The sequence below is a fragment of the Vipera ursinii genome (assembly GCF_947247035.1).
Source record: "Vipera ursinii genome assembly, chromosome: 2".
Lineage (NCBI taxonomy): Eukaryota > Metazoa > Chordata > Lepidosauria > Squamata > Viperidae > Vipera > Vipera ursinii.
The window spans coordinates 266082868-266106939 of record NC_139513.1 but is presented as its reverse complement, the minus strand read 5'-3'; the positions used below and the strand labels follow the sequence as shown (position 1 = coordinate 266106939).

Here is a 24072-nt window from a genome sequence, read left to right as displayed (position 1 = left end):
GGACCATTTCACTTGAATTACTTCATTTTTTTCACAGCATCTGACATATTGGAAGAGCATTACAACAGGATTATGCTTTCAGATCAAAAGCATGGAAAGGAACTACAGCTGAGAACTTTTAGATAGTATTATCTGTTTCATAAATACCACACAATGAAACCACATCAAAAAATTGAAAGAATTGTTTGAGATTTATATATTTAAAAAGTGAGTTAGTATGAACAGTCCATTTTGTTGATGCTTTATTTATGCTTATCATTTCTTAAAGGTAAAGGTTCCCCCGCACATGCGTGCTAGTCGTTTCCAACTCTAGGGGCCGGTGCTCATCTCCGTTTCAAAGCCAAAGAGCCAGCGTTTGTCCGAGGACGTCTTCCATGGTCATGTGGCCGGCATGACTAGACGCCAAAGGCTCACGGAACGCTGTTACCTTCCCACCGTAGTGGTCCCTATTTTTCTACTTGCATTTTTACGTGCTTTCGAACTGCTAGGTTGGCAGAAGCTGGGACGAGTAACAGGCGCTCACTCTGTTACGCAGCACTCGGGATTCGACCCGCCAAACTGCCGACCTTCTGATCGACAAGTTCAGCGTCCTAACCCACTGAGCCACCGCATTTCTTACATAACATTTAATAATCCTTTTTGGTCTTCTGAAATTTTTCATGCCCTGAAAAATCTATAAATAAATAAGATGAATAACATTAAGAGACATTTAAACTTACCCCCTTTTCAATGCTCCCAGTTTGGCAAAGAGTACCCTCAGCTGCTGGAATACTGTTGGTAACACAGCGATTACTTTTGCTGAGACACCAAAGCTCTCTACACACTTCCTGGGAAAGAAGGCAGAAGCAAGTTGTTCAGAATAACTGAATAATATGTATTCAATGCTCCTTAAAATATACTTGTGTTGAAAGTCCAAGATAGTGTTCTAGATGCATATAAAAAAAGAAAAGAAAAACAAATTGAAATGAATTTTAGAATATTTAATAGAATGGAACCACTCACATTTTTTTTAAAAAAACCAAGTAATATTTTTTCTGAATTCTTACATAGTAAAATTGTTGAATCATTATCCATAAGCCTAATTAGTAGTGCTGTACATACATTTATTTTTAGCTGTGTGCAGAAAATCCATCACAGAATAATCTCACAGTGTAAAAGTCTCATTTATCACATACAAATCCCAAAATGGGTTGTGTGAATTGGCCCTGGATCTACAATATTCTACAAACAAAATATACCATTATGAACATAAATCTTTAAGTGTATACAGAAATAACCTTTCCTCTAGGGAATTATTTGCATGATTTACCACAGGTCTCTTGTAGGAACAAGAAATTTCCAGGTCTAGACAAAGTAATTGCCAATGGGATTGATTATTGCCTTATCAGACAATAACTTTTTTTAAACTATACTGGATGTTTAAACCACAAATAATTTCTTAGCCAGGCAGAGCCACTTCACCCCTTCTCTAAAGGTGAGATTTAAATCAATCTCATTTGACTGAGTTGGGATTATTTTTAGCCCCACAAAATAAAAAACACTCTTCCATTCTTCTGGATACAAGTCTTCTTACTTCATCATCCCTAAGTATAATAGGATACTGCTGTGACTTGGGAAACCCAGCACTGCATAAAGGAAATGAAGTAATCCATATCACAGTTTTAAAGACAGGAAAGCATTCTGCAAGATTCATATCTGGTCAGAATCATTCTTACTTATCATTTCCTGCAGATTTTCACAACAAATTTAAAAGTACTTCAGAATCTTGGTGCACTAGTAAATCAGAAAAAAGCCATTTCCTATCGTGGAGTTTCACTATTTATTATTTCACTTCCAACAATAAAGGTTTTGGGTGTGAGGCCTTTTTAGTATGATGAGTAAAACTGGAATAGCAACTCTTCTATTCACTTCAATCCTAATTTATTCACAAAGAATTCAGAGAATCAAAAGATATTGAGTAATATACAACAATATCAAGGGTTCTAACTAGGGTTATCATGTTACAATTGTTTGCAGCCTCTCCCAAGATGGCACCTCCTCTGGGATGGCATGAAGTAGTATCTGCCACTCCCCAAATTGTGACAACTTTGGGGATAGTATCATGTAGCTATTGTATAGAAGACCACACAGCAAATTGGCTGCCTTTTCTTGCCAAAGGCAACCTCCAGAAAATATAAATGAAGCAAGATATGAGGAGGAGGCTGGGGTCAGAAGTAGGCCATGGTCTGCTGAGATCCTGAGGGGCGGGGCACAGGTCCAAGGACTCCAGCGGAGTGAGAAGGGGGGGAGGTGAGAGGGGCTGCTGTAGCATCCCTGCTATTAACCACAAGAACTGGTGGATTGCCAAGTGCCTGGATTTTGTTAATGTGACCGCATGGGTGCTGCGGTGGCCATAACTTCAAATACAGGTCATAATACCCTTTCTTCAGTACCACTGTAATTCTGAACAGTCCCTGTATAAATTGAGGACAACCAAAAATAAACTTTTCAGCTTGCTTAATATCATATTGACTGTTTATTCATGAAATTCAGGATGATGCTCTGGGGTTTATTTAAAACATTCTACTGAATATTTTAAATGGCTCTATTCATTTTATTCAGTGCAAATAAAAGAGATAATAAGGATTAATATAAGCATACTTCTTCACCATATAATTTGTGTCATTAAAAGGAAAATGGGGATATCATTATGTCCCGACTCTCAAGCTAGTACTATCACTGGATATCACTTTTTGATAATGTGACTGTGGAGAGTGTACAATGTGTCCTTAGCACTCATAATGGAAATATAAATTGTAACTTACCACATAATATACAATTGCTGATAATTATTATACCAATGTTTGTATGGCCTTATGCTTAAGGCTATTAATTTGCAGCAAGTGCTAAATTAGTGCAGCACTCCCAATTAATTAATAGCACAATCTAATTCAGGATAAGTTAAATCTTGCATTTCCTACCAATGTACTCAATTCAAATGGCAACACAAATACCTAGTCAAGGCAAGTGAGTTCAAAGAGTCAAGTAGAAACATGGTCAATATGAAGCAACAAATTAAAGATTCCAGCAGTCAAATACAAAACAGTTTGACCCTCATGAGGCTTTAGTGGGAAGCTTTTTTCCTGCACTATTTGAATGATGTCTTAAATGGACATAATCTCAGCTTTTGACCAAGCACAGCTAGTGTTTTATCAGCCCTAATTACTGAGACTGAAACTTCAAGATCACATACAATTTATGGTCTATGCTGTTTACCCTATCCGAAAATGGATTCTTCCTTTCTGTCTACTTGCCTTCTATTTGAATTCAATAATGTTTTTATAGGGTACATGGTCACTATCACATTCAAAGTAGCCTTGGTGGAGCAGTGGGCTAATGCCTCCTTAAGTAACACCAGCTGCCTGCAATTAGTGCAGGTTCGCATCCCACCAGGCTCAAGGTTGACTCAGCCTTCCATCCTTCCGAGGTAGGTAAAATGAGGACCCAGATTGTTGGGGGCAGCAATAAGCTGACTTTGTAATAATGCCGCTTGGGGGGGGTATGTGTGAAAGCCCTAACAAGCAGGCATATACATAGAATGAAGGCTACTGCTAAGCTTGTAAGCCGCCCTGAGTCTTCGGAGAAGGGCGGGATATAAATGTAATAAAAATAAATAAATAACAAAGTCAGAATTTGTGGGAATTGGGAATGAAGTAATACTATCTGAATAACTCTTTCAATGGTGTCAAGATTCGGTCCATTTCTATTAGCATGCTGTTTGCTGTTTCCATTGATCATGCAGCGGGTATTCATGAAACTAATATAGAAATCCTTCCCTATTCATTTTTTACATTCTTTTTGACAGCATAGGCTAAATCATTACATCTCAGTCTGTAATATCCCAAATAACGGTCCTATATCAGTTATTTAAACTATCACTATAAAAATAAGTTATAATATTTGATGGATATGACATTGTTAACCTGAAAAACAAGAAATGTATACAATACACATTGAAGCTGCTAAGTATTGCAATAAATGATATATTTAATGACATTGCCACTTTGGTTTTTGATTAATGTTAGAAACAAGATAACTTCTGGCAAAGCATCCACATGTCTATTAATTGTGTGCTGATGCACACAAAAATATTTTCCACATCATCATATAATCTGGTGCATCAGAAAATAAGCAGATAATTAGGAAATACAATCTATTAACATTTTTGCTGCACTTGCAGATATTAGACAATATATTTCCTTTTGCTAACAATTAGGCAGCCTAATCAAAGCATTTGATATAACCTGGACATCATGTCTCACTAAGTTCTTTTTCAATATTCCAGCACTATATTTATGCATCGAACAAAAGCTGGATATTATGCTTATTCATAGGACAATAATTATTTAAAAACAGTAGCTAATTGAATGTAAATATGTATAAAATAAGTTTAACTATTTTATAACAGTTTGATGTAGTGGTTAAGGCATCAGGCTAGAAACCAGGAGACCATGAGTTCAAGTCCCACCTTAGGCACAAAGCCAATTGGGTGATCCTGGGGCCAGTCACATTCTCTTAGCCCTAGGAATGAGGCAATGGAAAACCATTTCTGAAACTTCATGCCAAGGAAATTGAGTGAACTTATCCATGCAGTCTCTGAGAATCAAACAAGACTGAACAGAAGAAAAAAAAACTATATCTACTATTGCAAAACAGAATAGATGAAATTTTCTGTTTCATCTATCCAGCAAAATGGATAGATGGAGCTGCATCCTGCTTCATCTGAATCACTTAAGGTAAAGGTAAAGGTTCCCCCGCACATGCATGCTAGTTGTTTCCGACTCTAGGGGCCGGTGCTCATCTCCGTTTCAAAGCCAAAGAGCCAGCGCTTATCCGAGGACGTCTCCGTGGTCATGTGGCCGGCATGACTAGACGCCAAAGTGGTCCCTATTTTTCTACTTGCATTTTTATGTGCTTTTGAACTGCTAGGTTGGCAGAAGCTGGGACGAGTAACAGGCACTCACTCTGTTACGTGGCACTCGGGATTCGACCTGCCAAACTGCCAACCTTCTGATCGACAAGCTCAGAGTCCTAACCCACTGAGCCATCCCGTCCCTCTGAATCACTTAAGTTTACCCTAATAACTTAACTTGCAAGTTGGATGGCATAGACTGAATCTTTTCACCTAAAAGACTTCAGTTCTCATTTATTTCAATCTTTTCACTTGCAGTAGCTTGCAGTTGCAAACTGGTCTGTGAAGATGCCTACAACTACAAATGAGGAAATTCACTATATTCTGTTATAATGTTTCTTCTTGTTCTCTTATGACTGTGAAAGCAGAATTCATAATAAATAAAAAATATAAAAAGAAATATTTCAGATGAAAATACTAAAGAATTTCTGTTGAAAAAAGCTGATATTTGGTATCAAAATATTGAGAACTATGATGCATGTTCAACTAGACAATACAGAGTATAGTAAGCAAGATTGGTTATCTTACTATACTATATTAAAATAGTGTTTGCTCGTAAAAGCATCCTGTAAGATTATCAATTGTTGGCATACAATCATATTTCTTGCATTGTCTGAAATAATATATTTTATTAAAAAGACCAGTAATTATAGCTATTTCATTTTCCAGTAGTCCTACTTTGGCCATGGTTTAGTATAATCAAACTTAACTGAACTCAGAAGTGGGAAAAGTGCCTGCAGACACCAAAATATGAATTGTTGAAATATAATTCAGTTAAAATAATTACTTTCAGATTTAAATCAGTGCTATTACTTTTTAGGATGGTGGCTCTTGGTAAAATAGAATAGAGATGTTTAATAATCTGCTCAGGAAGTCAATCAAATTTTAAAACATCTACCAGTTTTTTACTACTCTAGTAGATTAGATTTTTCATTAGTTTAATTTGCACATAAGAAGATTGATTACTTTATATTGTTATATTAAATAAAGGGAGACTTCATTTAAGGACACAAGAAGAGAAAATCCTTGTTGAAGAGAATTTTTTGCTTTTAAATCCAAATACGTAAACAAGTACTAGAAATATCGTAAAAATTCAATTCAATTGAAAACAATATTCAAAATTACGTATCTGACTTGAGAAAAACAAAAAGTTTAAAAATTTATATTTTACATTTCACAGATAAAAATAAACATTAAAATAGTATTAGATGAAACTTTTAATGTATCTGTTTAGGATTTTCTTTAATTGCTAAGAGAAACGCAGGATAATCAAGTATCTTCTTATTGCATTGTGTGAGATAATAAAGCATTACCTGTTCTTATTTATTTTGACCTATTACAATAATTTTAACAACTAAATTGCTGATCTTACATACATGCAAGATACAATTCTAGATACTGTAGCTTCAAGCGGTCATTAAATGACCAGTCATAAGTTGAATAGGAAGTTCATAAGTTGAATAGAATAGGAAGCATTCATATTTAGGTCATTCAATATGATTTTTTGCTTGTAAATTATTTATACAATTTATATTCTAACACATGCTTATATTAACAATAAATTATTACATTTGTATCTCAATTATATCCTTTTGTTCACTAATATAGTATTTAGATTTCTTCCAAAACAAGATTTAAAATGATACTTTTGTGCTGACTTTGCCACAGATACTTTGCACTGTATTATTAAAGACATTGCATTCTTGGATAGTTCTTCCTCACTTTTTCCCCTTCCTGTTCCAGATATTTTTTAAAAAATAATGCATCTGATTATTAAGACATACAAACATCCCAAAACATTTGGAAGGATGAAGATGAATTTAAGAATTAATTCAAGCATCATAATTGATTTCCCATTTCTCGTTTGCCCGGACCTTACAGGTGAAACTCAAAAAATTAGAATATCGTGCAAAAGTTCATTTATTTCAGTAATGCAACTTAAAAGGGGAAACTAATATATGAGATAGACTCATTACATGCAAAGCAAGATAGTTCAAGCCGTGATTTGTCATAATTGTGATGATTATGGATTACAGCTCATGAAAACCCCAAATCCACAATCTCAGAAAATTAGAATATTGTGAAAAGGTGCAATATTCTAGGCTCAAAGTGTCCCACTCTAATCAGCTAATTAAGCCATAACACCTGCAAAGGTTTCCTGAGCCTTTAAATGGTCTCTCAGTCTGGTTCAGTAGGAATCACAATCATGGGGAAGACTGCTGACCTGACAGTTGTGCAGAAAACCATCATTGACACCCTCAATAAGGAGGGAAAGCCTCAAAAGGTAATTGCAAAAGAAGTTGGATGTTCCCAAAGTGCTGTATCAAAGCACATTAATAGAAAGTTATATGGAGGGGAAAAGTGTGGAAGAAAAAGGTGCACAAGCAGCAGTGATGACCGCAGCTTGGAGAGGATTGTCAGGAAAAGGCCATTCAAAAGTATTGGGGACTTTCACAAAGAGTGGACTGAGGCTGGAGTCAGTGCATCAAGAGCCACCACACACCGACGGATCTTGGACATGGGCTTCAAATGTCGTATTCCTCTTCTCAAGCCGCTCCTGAACAACAAACAACATCAGAAGCGTCTTACCTGGGCTAAAGAAAAACAGACCTGGTCTGTTGCTCAGTGGTCCAAAGTCCTCTTTTCTGATGAGAGCAACTTTTGCATCTCATTTGGAAACCAAGGACCCAGAGTCTGGAGGAAGAATGGAGATGCACACACTGCAAGATGCTTGAAGTCCAGTGTGAAGTTTCCACAGTCTTGTTGATTTGGGGAGCCATGTCATCTGCTGGTGTTGGTCCACTGTGCTTCATTAAGTCCAGGGTCAATGCAGCCGTCTACCAGGAGATTTTGGAGCACTTCATGCTTCCTTCTGCATACGAGCTTTATGGGGATGCTGACTTCATTTTCCAGCAGGACTTGGCACCTGCTCACACTGCCAAAAGCACCAAAACCTGGTTCAATGACCGTGGTTTTACTGTGCTTGATTGGCCAGTAAACTCGCCTGACCTGAACCCCATAGAGAATCTATGGGGCATTGCCAAGAGAAAGATGAGAGACATGAGACCAAACGATGCAGAAGAGCTGAAAGCCGCTATTGAAGCATCCTGGTCTTCCATAACACCTCAGCAGTGCCATAGGCTGATAGCTTCCATGCCACGCCGCATTGAGGCAGTAATTGCTGCAAAAGGGGCCCAAACCTAGTACTGAGTACATATGCATGCTTATACCTTTAGAGGTCCGATACTGTTCTATGTACACTCCTTGTTTTATTGATTGCATGTAATATTCTAATTTTCTGAGATTGTGGATTTGGGGTTTTCATGAGCTGTAAGCCATCATCATCACAATTATGACAAATCACGGCTTGAACTATCTTGCTTTGCATGTAATGAGTCTATCTCATATATTAGTTTCCCCTTTTAAGTTGCATTACTGAAATAAATGAAGTTTTGCATGATATTCTAATTTTTCGAGTTTCACCTGTAGATCTGAAAAATATGTGGTTGCTCTTTGTGTAATGATAAGCGGAATAACCATGGGAAACGGGGAGAAGAGGCACAGCCTGCAGCAGGAATGCAGGCAGGATAAGCATCTCAAAAGGAACTCTCCAGGTTTCTTAGGCTGTAAAAGAGACAGGTGGGGGAGAAATGTACTTTCAGACTTGCAAGATTGGTGTCAGTCTTGCAAGCTAGACCAGACAGGAAACACGGCCAGCTGAGCAAATTCTACTTTATTGTAAGTTTACATTAACAAAATCTAATAACTGGAGAAGTCCCTTCTGAGCTGCTTGCCCTTCCCTTATTCCTGGTGTGGATTAAATTGACTTTTATCTTATTGTTCCCTTGGCTAGTCTCTTCTCACTATCTCCCAAGGTCATTCCCGTATACTATTACATTTTATACAGTAATTAAGTTTTTAAATCTTTTAAATTTGTACTGAGCCATCTTGAGCATGCTGGAGATGGAAAGGTAGGACACAAATTAAAATAATAAAGAAATAATAAAGAAGTAAAAAAAACAAATCCTGACTTAAGGTTTGTAATTTTAAAATGTTATCATCTTCTACATTTTATATTCTGAATAAATGTTTTTTTAAAAAAAAAATCTGAATAAATCTATCAAAAATCATGTATCAGTATAAATCTTCCAAATATTCTTTGGAAAGTCTCTCCAGAGTGAGTTGGGTTCCATTGCTATAAGTCTTGGTAGAATTTCATGCAACAAAACTATTTTTCTAGGATTTTTTTTGTAATATGGGCCAACAAAAAGACTATTCCAAAGCTAATCAGTTAGTCATTTATAAATACAATAAAGTTGTGATTTACATCATTGCTGAATTGACAACTCCTGGTCATGAGTAAGTTCAGTGCTCAGTAGATATTGTAAGAATATTGTAGAATAATTAATTGGAAGCAAAATATATGTTGGAATTATATATATATATATATTCTTTAACGTATGAAAACAATGTTCTCTAGGATGTTTTCATTTTATAGCAATATTAACAATTTTATGTACATTTTGGGGGGGAAATCAAATTTAGAGATGTTTAAAATAATGATTGTGATTTTCTTTGTGTTTATGAACTTGTATTCCCTAAATTTAATTATCTATTATTACCAATAATAATTCAATAGGACTTCATTTAATAATCTACTATGGAAATAATCTGAGTAGCCTAGAAAGATGAGACCCAGAATGAAAATGATCAAGAAAGCTTACACTTTCAAATTAATTTTGTGATTCACCATTACCATTCTAAGTAATTTTATTCTTTGTTATTTCCAATGTCAAGTAAAAATTCACTCACTGTCTTCAAATGGATCTTAATCATATTCTCTGAGTAATTTAGTTAAAAATTGTTGTCCTCAAGGAAGCAAAATTTTAAACCTATAAAAATCAGTTCAAAATCAGAACCTGCATTTATGCATGTAAAAACAAACATTTCTCTGAGAAATATGGGCAACTGTAGTCAAAACATAAACTGAAGTTGTAGCCTTTCACAAGATCAAGACAAGATAGATCACAACCTGTAACGGTGTATCTTAGGGCTCCATGACTTCAGTTTGGAATTCGGAAGCTTGTATTTGCAGTAAATTAAAGAAAGCTGAACCCATCTAGAGAAAAAAAACAGCAAATCAAATTATCTTCTTTTTGCTTTTATGTTATATATGATGGACCCTCTTTCCATAAGTCATGCAGAATTTTACAAGTAGGCATATTAAATAATCTCTAAAGTTCCTGCATAATATAAGTAATATAACAAGACCCCTCCATTTATTATTATTTGTATGAGGAACAACATGCTGTATTATTTCCCATATATAAATTTTAGCATAAGTGAAAAAGATGTACAAATTTTTTATTCACAATATTAAGAAAATAAGAAGAGAAATAAATGATAAAAACATAATATCATTGGAAAACTATTGCAGTTTACTTTTAAAATATCTTAAAATATTCCTTCAGTATATGCTAATCTTTAATATGCTGCACCTCTTGATGAGCATTTGTTAAAACAGAGCATTAAAAAAATACTTGGATATTATATTTCCAATTCAGAGCTGCAAAAATATCCAGCTAGTATTTTTCCACCCTCAGTTGTTTCATGCTGTTAATTGTGTTTTATATATATGAGGGTGAATATTAAAGATATATGAACCTCAGTTAGATTCAGATAAGCACCCAAAAATCACAAATCTTAATGCTCCATTTTCATAAATGCTCATTATGAAGCGATGCAGCATGTTATCAATTCATACATGCTGAAGGTTTTATAGTATCTAATTTAAAATTCCAACTATAAAGTAAATCATATTCTCATCTTATTTTCCTATATATTGGGTGCTTATCTGAACCTTAGCAAATCTGTGAATCTCTCAGCTTTTCCTTTCTTGGCCCTGACTTATTATAACCTTCCTCAACTGTCAATTAGCATCTGAGACTTAGCCTGCATTATAAGCAACCAATCTTGCTATTGTAATCCAAATTTATATGATCATTACCAAGACCCTCAAACATCTATGCAATGTATCAGTAGACCTGATTGGTCCTTTTAAAGATAGCTAAGACAGAAGCAGTAATGTAGACTGACGTTCTTTAATGTAGTCCTAAAGTTCAGAGGCAAGAAATAAAAGATAAATAGGAAAAACTACTAGATATCATCAAGGAGAAGTCAAGACATAATTTTAATTAATACAATAATTATAGTAGAAACAGATTTCAAAAATAGATCTATAATTGTTTGACTATATAGAACTGACAACAACTTTTCCAAGAAATTGAAAGCATTAGCCAGAAGTAAATAATGCAAAATTCTAGGCTCTCCATACCACTTGTATAGGAAAAAGGCAAAGGAAACACAATGTGACAATTGTTTCAAAGAGTGGGGGAAATATTGGCCTCAACTTTATTAATTACAGCTAAGGTGAAATGTTGGTGCAGGTTGCTGCATTGACAATTTCCCTGTTGATTGGGCAACTGCTACAGGCCAGTAATCAGTAGAGTAGCAATATAAAATATGTTTCTCAGATGCTCATTTGTCCTTGATCAGTGGAAAGAGTTAGTCTTTGTGTTTTCTTCATGGTCTAGAACCATTTGGCCTTCCTTTATCTTATATCCTTTCTAGAAATCCCTATTCCAGAGACAAAAGGTCCTCATAGTTCTATATCACCACTGAAAATCTGGCCCAATAACCCAAATATCAGCACTGATTTCATCAAAGGAAATAATTTCACCATCAGCTATGTTCATTTAAAAGGTATCAAGTAGGTTATAGGAAGAAGGGAAGTTATAAAAATATGTCATTCCTTGTTCTATTTATGAAAATGATTCAGTAGTAGATTGGATACAACCCTGTGTTTCTTTTAAAATACATCTATGTCTATCTACTAGATGCAAAATTTTGGATGCAAAATTTATGATGTTCTTAGTACATTTAGCCACTAAAGCAAGACATATTGGCCAATGATATCATAACTGAACATCTTCAACTTCAGATGCCCTTTTGCTCTTTTAATTAAAAATATACAAAGCTGTCGTGTTCTAGATTTCTGTGTAGTCATTTCTCCTTTTCTAAATATTTGATTCATGTAAGACTCTATAAGAAAACTAAAATCCAAACACCATGAATGCTTCTATCAACTCAAGTATAGAGAAGTATGGAAATAGCCTTTGAAGAAAAGATATAGCAGTCATTACAAAAACATCAGCTTAGCCATGAAAGGAAAGAGGAAGTGAGGAAAAAATTCAAGTCTAATCTATCTTGATTCTCTTGAGTATCTAAGGAAAGGAAAGGGAAACTCAGATTTTCAATAAACAATTCAACAATAAACTAAGTTATAGTAGTTCCTGTGGAGCCTATTTCCTGTCCTGGTCTACCTCAAGTGGCTGACAAGTATTCAGCAGTTTTCAGAATCTTTTTACTCATGTTAATTATGTTTTCAGGACTAGCATGCATCTCCATTAATAGGCTTCATAATTTCCCTTTCTTAGGTGGCACTATTGTACTGATTTGGAATTTACAAACACTAACAAACACATATAAAATGCCTGACATTATAGATCAGACATGTCAAACTCGCGGCGTCACTTAATGTCGCACAACTTATCGGGAGAGTTTTGCTATTGCCGGCAATGGGGTGGGTGCAGCTTCTGGATGATGTGTCCGGCCCATGGGCCGGCAGTTTGACACCCCTGTTATAGATGGTTACAGAATTAGACTATATTTCTGATTTCACTATAAAAATATGTATGTTTACAAAAAGTATACCTGGAGCTAAGAATAATATATAAAGATACACATGCACAACCTGCCAATGGCCTATGAAAAGTACTATAAAAGAATTGTGAAATAGAAATACCCAAACTCTGTTGCAACTTCAGTACTAATTGTAAAGAGTTTTACAGACAGTTAAAAGTACTATAATAAGTCAACCATACACGTAAAATACTTAGTTCTAAAAGTACATTTCATATCTCAGCTTTAAGTCTGTAAATGTAAAGCAAGCAAAAACAAAACACATTTGTTCTAAGCCTGATCATTCTGAACCCAATTTTTCTTCCTTCTGTTAACACACTTCAATCTTACCAGATCTATAATCAGGGTACTTTGCCAACCTGAAAAATGGATGCTGTTTAACCAACAGCACCTTATGCAAAGTCAGAACAAGGTTCATCTGATTTAAAATTCAGCAGAATACTTTCTGTGTATGAAATCTGAAGTAATTATTTCATTTTGTTTTTGAAGTGTGCACGCAGAGGCCTAATGAATAACATGATATAATATAACATAGATGGGCTACAATTTATTTTGATGTTTTGCTGCATTAAAGGCATTAATTGCATTCCTCAAGATATCATTTCAGTCTGTATTTTTTTAGAAATTTATAATCAGCAATATAGCAGTTACAGCAGCAGTGCTGAAAGTACTGGTTGCTCCTCAAATCCCTAAATCCTGCATCACTATCCAACAAAAAGCAAAATAAGAAATAAGAAATCATGAATATTAACTATTCGTGGATTCAGGTTAATCAGACATGTTACAGGTAAATTACCTTATGTATTAAACTATTCTTCATGGAGAAAAATCTAACTATATGGTTGCTGAGAGACAAAAACAAAGTGATTTCCTGTGTTTCCCCCAAAATAAGCCCTAGCTTGATTTTTTTTATTTATTTATTAATTATTTATTTATTAATTTAATTTGTATACCGCCCTTCTCCCGAAGGACTCAGGGCGGTGAACAGGGCAATACATAATAAAAACAAGATACAAAAATTAAAAATTATTAAAAAGTAATTAAACAGCAATGCCCGTAATAAATTAGTACAGATTAAAAGTTAAGACCGATTTATATAACCCAACCCCATCCCATCAGGCCAGGCCAGCTTGTTCAAAGCCCTACCCTTAAAATAAGCCCTACTTATTTTCTAAGACATACAGTGACATGAGGTGGGGGGAAGGGGGGAGTTTCCCCACACCCCCCAACACCTGCTTACTGTGCCACATGGCTCCTGCTGTTTCTGCCTCCACAAATTGTGTCATGCCACCATTGCCACAACCGTGAGGTGCATCCTGCTGCTGTTGCCACCACTGCAAGGTGCACCCTGTCACTATTGCCACCGCAAGATGAGTCCTGTTACTGTTGCTGCTGCTGCAAGGCACATTGCACTGCTGCAAGGTGTGTCCTATTGCTGTCGCCACCAGCAACTGCAGCAAGACAGGTCTCGCTGCAGCAACAGCGGCAGGATGTGCCTCGTGGCGGCAGCAATAGCAACAGGATACACCTTGCACCAGTGGCAGGAATGGCAGTAGGACAAATCTTGCGGTGTTGGCATTGACGGCGGGATGTGCCTCGCGGCGGCAACAATAACAACAGGAAATGCCTCAAGGTGGCAGTAGCAATGGTGGCAGGACATGACTTGCGGCGGTGGATGGTAATGGCAGCAGGACACAACTCGTGGCAGCAGCTACAACATGATGGGCCTTGCGGTGGCAGCAGCAGGAGCCCCGAGGCACAGTAAGCCGATGCAGGGCGCATAGAGCAGCTCCTGGCAAAAAAATAAGACATCCCCCAAAATAAGACCTAATACTTCTTTTGGAGGCAAAAAAAATATAAGACCGGGTCTTATTTTCGGGGAAACACAGTATGTAATTGATCAACTGTTTTCTATGACATTTTCATAGATAAAAGTAAGATCTATACAGCAATTTTACAAGAAGTGAAGTTCTAGTTACTCTCAAAAATTAGATCTTTAAAGGAAAACAAAATTAAGCTTCTAGAGGATAATTTTGAACTATACTATAGAATCTAGAATTTTATAACAAAAGATAGTATTTTAATAATTATTGAACGGTTAAGACAAAAAATATTTTTCTAATATTTGGTGATTTGTTAAGATGAAAACTAGACTTTACTGGTAAAACATAAGAATGTTTGAACAATGTAAGTTTTGTAGACAAGAGAATTATTATTTATTGAAATAGGGAATTGTGAGTTATGCAAAAATTAAAGTTCCTTTTGTATATTATAGGCTACTCTAGAGTATTTTATTGCAATTAGATAAAACTTAAAAACAGGATATTGATATGTATTAGTGAAAATGTATTGAAAATTCTGTTAATTGACTAGGTCACAAATAGAAATGTATTAACTTGATTATTTTGACTATGTGATAACTAAGGGAATCAGAGAGGGAATCCTTGTTGATGCAACCTGAACTATTTACAAACAACTTGTTATTTGTTACTTTGACTACCCAACCACCGTATTGCTTCACAAATACATGTATATGTAAATATTAAAAAAATCAATAAAACTTGTTTTTAAAAACATATGCCTAACACAATCCCTGGCAAGTTATATGATACAGTATTTCTTATTTCTAGATGTCTGAAGTAAACTGGGTATGTGATTCATTTGACTCAAGTCATAATTCTTTTATTTAAGAATTCATATGCTTGTAGAAATCATTTTGTATACTTAAAATAAAAGCTGAAGCAATGACCATAAGAAAAGAAGAAGAAGCAGGTAGATATTCAGTTTAAACATTCATCAACAAATTCTAGTATACTGAAAGGGCTTATTCATTTTAATTGCATCAGATGGATAATAAAGATTTTGTCTGGGACTGAAAGACAAAAAACCTGAAGCCAGGAATTTTTTTTCAAGGAAGATTGCATAGCTGAGAAGATACTGCCAAAACAACCTCCTCTGTTATACATATAAGCAATATTTCAGACAGAGACCATGACATTTAAATGGGGCAATTAATCTATGGCCTTAATTTGTGGGGAGGAAGAGACTGTTTCTTATACCTAGATACCAAGTCATTTAGATGTCAACATATGCAATTTGCATTGGGCATATAAATGAATAAACAGCTACTAAATCCTTTCAAGAAGAACAAGATATGTTATGAGGGAACTGTTCCCATGTAAATTCTAGCTATTGTGTTTTGTGCTGATACTTCCCAATTCATTAAAAAAACAGTATGTTATTTCAAAATAATAAATGTCAAAACATGAAGAAGTCCAGGAACTGACAACTAGACTCCATCCTAAGTATCACTTCAGATAGGTGGACAGAAAACAGAATAGAAACGTAGAAAACAACAGATGAAAAAAAAAGGCATTGGTCCTTGTCACACAAAACTCTGCAAAAAATAATATAATGTTTTCTACCCAACTGTAGAGAAACTTGGAAGAAGGTAGCTATGTCAGCCTACAAATATCCAGTCAAGACAAGTCACCGTTCTAATGTGAGTTGTTTTTGTGCCAATATCAGTTAAGAATTATCTTTTTAATCTCTTATTAGTTTAAAATTAGTTAAGAAGGGAAGGTGGTATAGAATTCAGAGCCAAGATAGCACAATACTTAACAGTGTCAATCTAGTTTAGATCACAAACTATGCATATCACTGGGTAAGCCTGTAGAACTATGAATTTTGAAATCTTACTTATCTCACAAAATTGTTGCAAAGATAAAATCAGGTAAATGTGCTGTTTGAGAAGCTAATGAAAAGTCTGAGTTTATTTCTCAAAGATAATATGTACACTGCTGATTTTTCAAGGTCAAACGTACCTCAAAGTCAAATGACTGCATCTTTCTATTATTAAATATACCTAAAATGGGATAACTAAGCAAACAGAGTTTATGAAGTATGTGGACGTCGAGAAGAGAAAAACAGAAACAGAAGTAGGAGAAAGAACAAACTTAAATAGAATCAATACAGGCTATTTGTTGAAAAAAATCAAGAACTAACAGTTAGTCAGCCAACCACAAAAAACTTTTAAATCCATTGCTATATGAATTGCCAAAATTCATCCCAAGAATAATATTGTACTTATCACCCTTGAGATATTAAAAATGAATTCCTTTTGTACTGTGGTTCTAAAAGAAGTGATTATTGCAGATGATTAGGTAAATTATTATATGTAGTTTTTAGACCTGACAAAACACTATCATTCAAAAAATATTTTATTTAAAAAGTATATAAAATAATATGTAACTTGGCAACAAATCTACAAAATACTATTTTAATACCATTTTCATATTTAAACCCTACTGGTGACAGAATCATTGTAAGTGATGCTTTAGCTTACAAAAACCACTAAATGCTATTTCAAGCTGTTCTTAAGTATTAGTAAAATAACTAAAAGTTTATTTTGTGTTATTGATTTTTTATAACCTTACTGTATTTGGATGTTGGTTTTTAATGCATGTGGAAGCCACCCAGAATGGCATTTTCAAAATAAATAAACAATTCTTTTATTAAGGAATGCAAGGGATGGAATATATTCACAACCCAACTCAATTATAATAACTGTAATAATGAGTTTAATAAATTCATTATTGCAATGGTTAACAGTAATAATGGTAATTGTCATAATCACTAATAATGCTATGAGAGAAAACAAAAAAGTATAATACATAACATAATTAAAACTGTTTACTCTACAAAATCATTTCATATTAAAGAAAGATGTATCCTGAGGTTTGTACTTAAACATATTATAACTTTGTCATTAGCAGCATTTCTACAAGTAACTGTTCTGAGTTAGCTAAATTCCTAAGATTATCCAACTGATTTTGAGGATAAATGCTCAGTTCAAACATTAAGATATAAAATACATATAAACAACTCAAGCAAAAGATGCAGCATAAAAAATTGTTGTTCCTTATTTGAAACAATAATACAATCAAATTACTAGTAGAAAACTATGTTAACAGTTATATGTTAATAAACTTTTATGTCAGGATGAAATATATGTAAGTGATTACTTGGGACAGTTAATATAGTATAAGGATTTAGAGCTCTTACCCCGTATTTACACTGGCGTGATGCAGCTCCATATTGGAAGCGACATTGTTCATCAGCATCATACACCTGACCTGGGGCCACCACAGGATAAAGAAAATCACGCTTTGGAGGTTCATTATCAAGGCAAGTACCGCGGCCTGAACTGTCCAACATAAGAAAAATCAGGAATACTATTCTTTAGTAAAAAGGTGAAAGATTTATATGATCTGAAGACAAATCAAACTCCTAACTACATTTACAGCTATGTAAATATACGTGTATTATAGAAAATAGAAATGCTTTCCTATTATGGATCATTACTGCATAACTTCTCATTTGCAAAATATTCATAAAAATGCTATTTTGTGTACCCCTCAAGAATGTCATTGTGTATCAATGATTAGGAGTTCACCGAATTTTCTTTTTGTAGATAACATTATGTAAAATTACTTTGCTGAAGACCATCAGTGAATTCATGATCAAGCTTTGAACCCCTACCTTAAATTCCATATTTCCTCCAAATTTTATGCAGCCTAAGAAAAGACAGTTTTAAAAATTCATTTATAAGTGCAGATTAATACTTCTTAAAAACTTTCAGTGTTAACATTACTTTTGTGAACATTTCTTGAATAACTTCAGAAAGTATGTATATTTATAGTAGCTACAGTAATTAGGTAAAAGAAATCAGCACATATCAAACTTATCTCAATAGATGACTGACACAATTCTTCTTTATGAGGTTTAGATCTAGTTAAATAAAGGTTTATTTTATGAACTTAAATTTTAAAGACCATTTTAAGCATAAATAAGACAAAATACATATACAAACAAATCTTTTTGAAGAATGCAGAGATCTTCCTACATAAGAATAACTAAGTCAGAAAACTATTATACCTGAGGCTCAAAACTAAATCCTTAAAAAAAACCATTTCACCCATATATTTATGCAGACACATCTTGTGGCCATGTCAAATACATGTAATGTACGAAGTAATTAAAGAAAGTTCTGAATGATTGCCAATCATCCATCTGACCCCAAAATCTTGCCATAACAACATGAATGGAAATAAGAATAGTTTTCAATCTATAAATTATTTATAACAGAAATGAATAATAAACTAAATGAACTATTAAAATTAGCTCCTCAAGCAACTGAACATCTGGAGGCCTTAGTGGTCTCTGAGCTTGGTTGTTTGCTTGAGGATGTCTGATTACCTGACTAGCTAACATAAGATGTTGGGTAATGTGATATCTGCAAGCAAATAGCCAAGTTAGAGAACACCAAAGACTTCACAGTTCAACCTATTGAACTATTAAATATTTTCTTCTATTGGAATATAACATTTGTACAATAATTCTTTCAGGTGACATTTATTTAACTGCAAAGGAAAAAGAAGTAGTGATAAACCAGGTTCAGGTACACATATAACATATTACTCAACTAGCCAGGGATCAGATACAACAATCTACTTTTGAGTTACAGAAATTGGAGCCAGGGAATATTTTGTTAGGTAGCAGGACTGAATGAAAGTAATGGTGTTCCACATCCATTAGGACAGTGGTGGCGAACCTACTGTATGTCACGTGTGCCAGAGGCGGCACTCAGAGCCCTGTCTGTGGGCACACTTGCCATGCCCTGGAGACGGCAACCATCTCTCTTCAAGCAGCTGCCCGCTAACTTGCTGAGTTCCCATGTGGCTGGATGCATCCCGGCACGGCTGGTTTCCCTTCCCCCCCATCTCGTCCCTCCTGGCCTCACATGCTCTCCTTTTCCTGGGCACGACCCACTGCATCACCTCCTCAGCTGTTGGCCGGGCATCCAGCTCAGAGGTGGCTTCTTTGAACTGCTGGTGGCGGGCTGCGGAGCCCCAGAGTGTGCCAGTCAAGGTGCCAGCAGGCTGTGGCTGCTGATGGACACTGTTGGCCCCCATGTGCTCACTGGCCTCTGTGTGCGGGGGCCGATGGTGTCAGGCAGCAGCCACCCTGGCCCTTGCCTTGCCCCATGGCAATGACACCCCTGCCCTACCTCACCGCACCCCACAGGATGAGCCTCCTGCCTACCGACCCACCTGCCAGAGCCCCTGTGGATTTCCTCCATCCCTGCTCACCCCCCACTGGCGTCCCTCCCCACCAGCAACATTGAGGTGACCACGCCCACCTTGGCCACACCCACACAATCTGCCATGACACAACCACGCCCACTCAATGGGCCATGCCCACCCGGCATCCAGCAATAAATAAGTGGGTTTTGGGTTGCAATTTGGGCACTCGGTCTCTAAAAGGTTCGCCATCACTGTATTAGGATTTTTTTTACAGTAACATAAGTTACAGCAAGTAGGGGAAAGTTACATTTTGTTGTCACTATTATTAAGAATCATAAATTCCTAGTGATCTATAAAAAGGATCTAAAAATAAATATAAATTTATCTTTTAATTAATCTCTATTAACTAACAGAAGGGCAAAACATACCTAGCCATCAATTTTTATTTTTTTTAAAGAGTCCCTGGGTGTTCTTTTCTGTTTTTCTCACTAAGGTTACCTCCTTTGCTTTTTTTTTCTTCCTCTAGTCCTCCAGTTTCAACTACTGCCCTGCTTATTCTTCATCAACCACCCCAGTATGTTTTCTTCAGCTCTATTTCATCCTTTCCTGTCTACCCTGCCTCCTTCACCTTTCTCCTCCTTCTGTTCTCTTTTATTACCAATCATAAATGTTTAAGGGAAAAATGTGTTTTTTTAAAGCCCATGATATAATTTGGGCTTCTTATCCCAAAGTATATAACATCTTTTCTATTGTTTAAATAAATTCAATTCTGTCCCCCAAACCAATGCTTAATTAGAAATAATTTTTACTAAAATTTTCTCCAAGCACATCCTTTCTCAAACATCACAGAAGTAGAGACTTTTGTTCTGGCCAAATCATCACCATCATCATCATCTACAATGCTAAAGTCAAATGTCATTTAATAATATGAATGAAGTAAACATGTTAAATAAAAAGGCAAAACAAGTCTTTCATAACATGATATATGAGGTCTATATATACTGAGGGCAAAATAAGGGAAGAATGATATCCAAGAGCTGAAGGTAGAGTTCTTGCATAATGATGGGCAGCACTGTCAGTATTAACCCTTAATATGTTCATCCTAAATGATATCTTGTAGTGATTCCTGTTTTCTACTCCATTCTATTTTCTGATTCTGTACAGCAAAATAGTATGAGCAAATCTGACAGTGCTGATCATCCACTCTGAATACTTTTCTGGATTGGGGCTTATGACTACACATTTTCTAGCACTGTTATTCACACTAGCAAGGTATAAATATGGGTGAATTCCTCCCCCTCACAAAATTTATAATTGCCTTGAAATAATACTTACTCTAAAAAACTGGTGATATAATCCCTACTGCAGGTTGACCATGAAAAGGGGTTGGTGTTTGCTGTAATGTGAGCTGCCATAAGTTTTGCTGCTTCATGACCTTTGGTTCCACAAGAATTTCCAATTCCATCATGGTTCATACCAAAACTATCAGAAAGAATAAGGAGAGAAGAGAAACTATTGTTTTTATATGAAACAGCAAATGTAACAATACAGTATAAAATTTCATATCAACTGAATACTGAAAAATGTTCTGAGGGAATGAGAAGTAAATGAAGGGCTATGTATAAGTTACATATGAGAGTTATTAACACAAAAATTATTAGCATATCTATATAGTTCGTTTCACTGTACATGTTTCACCATATTGACAGCATAATCCTATCTGATTTCGTGCCAACAAAGATTACTATTTTAGAATCTTTACATAAGGGCAAAATAAATAAAAAAAATATAAAGTGATTAAAAGAAGATTTTCAAAAAAACTAGATAATATTTCATATTAATTGAAACAATATATACCATTTAAAATTATTCATAAGTGCCTTTTTAAAATAGAAAAATAGTCTCCTCCACTAGAAAAGGTAGCAGGAAAATACTCATTGATTCTAACAAAAATATAAGTATATATTTTTTTACTGCTATTTGCTGTATGAAGGGCAATTTTTCTTTTTCAAGATTGCATTCCCAGACATAACAGTCCCAAATGCATATTGGATTCCAAAACACTTGACTTTAACTTTTTAGTAGAAGCAAAACTGGCAGTGTATTGAATGTCATATGTATTATTTGATCGCTTCTTTTGTTTCAGATGCATTGAAGTAAATTGGACTACAGCAGTAACTCAAGAATGTCTTCCTTTTACAATTTGTCATCTTGTTCTAATATTTGAGATACTTTAACACAGTCATTAATCATCATGTTACAAATATTTCTGCTAGATGTTATTCCACTCTCATAAGTGTTATTAAAAATTGGCTGAATTTAAACTTCATGGAAAACAATGGTTTTGTAACAGAAACCATAGTTAAATCCTTTCATTCTACTATGTTTTCTTGCTGAACACTTGGTTCTAAACACCAGAAAGCAAATGGAAGTATGAATTTTCTAGTTCTGTTACTTCCACTGCCCATAGTCTGTCTCTTTGTGGGCTTTTTGGCAAAACTGTGATTTGAGCTCATTGTTTTGCAGCAGTTCTGGTCTATGGAATAGATGCCATCAGTATGCTTAGGACACCAAATCTAGGGCTCTCTGCCTTCTAATGTCAACGCAATCAGTACCCTTGAATACCAATATCAATAATGGGCTGGATAAAGATATAACAAGTCCAATTACTTCTGCAATTAAAGTAAAGCTTGATCTGGATGATGGCCCTCCCACAGGAAGATGTACTTTGGAATTGGAAGAGCACTTTTTCACCAGCTATCACTGCATTTACAGATGGCAGCTGTAGTAAGGAGCGTATCTGAACTATTATGGCTAGGATGCTGTGAGCCTTCCTGGACTGGTCAGACTTAGTGGCAATTATTTATGTCTTGATCACAGTCTTCTCAGCTACCCCACTGTGCTTTATGCATCTTCGACAATGTCTACAAATTGTAATTGGTGAAAAATGCAGCAGAAGACAACTGACTGATGTAAGATAGGAGTCCCATGATACTTACCGGGGTACTTTAAAATAACTGCACTAGCTAGCAGTTGCTTAAATGGGCACAGTTAAAAGGATTGGTGTTAGTCTTATGAGTCTAAATGACTTAAAGCCTAATTATCTGTGGGACTGCATCTTCATTTACGAAAATGCTCTGGAATGTACATCAATAGGATTGTCCATTCTGTTAGAAGCTTGACCATCATATATATGAGAAAGGATCTTATTCTTTGGATCTCTTTAGTAATGAGATATGCTCCCTAAAGAGTTATGTTTGACTCTTAGATTAGTAATAAAAAGTATGTCTTTCACCGAATTTCTAATGGTTTGTTATTTTAATTTTAACTGTACTATTTTGTTATTTTTAGAGTATGTTTTGTGTAAGCTATCACGAATGTTGGAATAAACAGAAATATGGGACATAAATGCATTAAATAAAGATCCTCCATATATCCAAATAAATCCGTTCTCCAGGCATAAAATACATACATACATACATACATGGAAAGGAGAAAAAATAGAGACTAACTTGTATCTCTGTACTAGATTATCTGGTTGGAAATAATTCCAAACAATTGGTTTTCATTGTCACACTACTATATAACTCCCACCCTTTCCATTTTCCTTGTCTTGGTTTGCTGTTGTTGCCCCCTTAGAATAATATATTAATTCTGACCTTCAACATATCTGAACTGAAACAAGTATTCTGCTCCATAATGATGCATGGAAAATGTGCACAATGAAGATTTCCAGTTGAAATCCCTCATTCCCACTCTTTATTCATCGTTCCAAGTACATCTGCATATTTATTGCTTTTCTGCACCAACTTATGTTCTCTTAAGTCAGAACTGAAAGGATGTAGAATTGGAATTGAACTTTGTTCTCAATACCTGATATTCAAGTCTTGCTTTGCACTTTTTGAGATGGATTATCAGTATAAAAGAGATATTATAAAAATACTATTTCATTCATTATACCTCCTTATGCCAGTCTTTTTAAGGAATCTCTACACTGTATGTCAAATTACTGTAATAAATAAAGATCTAAAATAAAATGCATAACAAATTTGAGACATCTAGCATATAATTCCCTGAAGCAGTTTGCAACGACTCTTGAAATCTGTTCAGTTTCATCATCTAAAAGATGGTAACATAATCTTAAATGTGTCTAGCTTTGTAAAAAGAAGAAAACAAAGTCATGATAGAGATTTATTACATTTATCAAAATAGTGAAGAAAGAGAAATGGAGATAAAGATTTCTAATATATTAAAATCACAAAAAAGAACTGAATG

The 24072-nt window shown here is 35.1% G+C and overlaps 1 protein-coding gene across 1 annotated transcript in view; it reads right to left on the bottom strand.

Annotated features, from left to right (window-relative positions):
* The window catches only part of ADAMTS6 (ADAM metallopeptidase with thrombospondin type 1 motif 6), a 151235-nt gene that overhangs the window by 57341 nt on the left and 69822 nt on the right, over nucleotides 1–24072 (bottom strand). Inside the window, exons 10-12 of the mRNA XM_083356960.1 lie at nucleotides 21133–21279; nucleotides 17777–17918; nucleotides 720–827 (exon numbers count right to left, since the gene is read on the bottom strand). Coding sequence (XP_083213086.1) covers nucleotides 720–827; nucleotides 17777–17918; nucleotides 21133–21279 — 397 coding nt within the window. The remainder of the gene's footprint in view (nucleotides 1–719; nucleotides 828–17776; nucleotides 17919–21132; nucleotides 21280–24072) is intronic.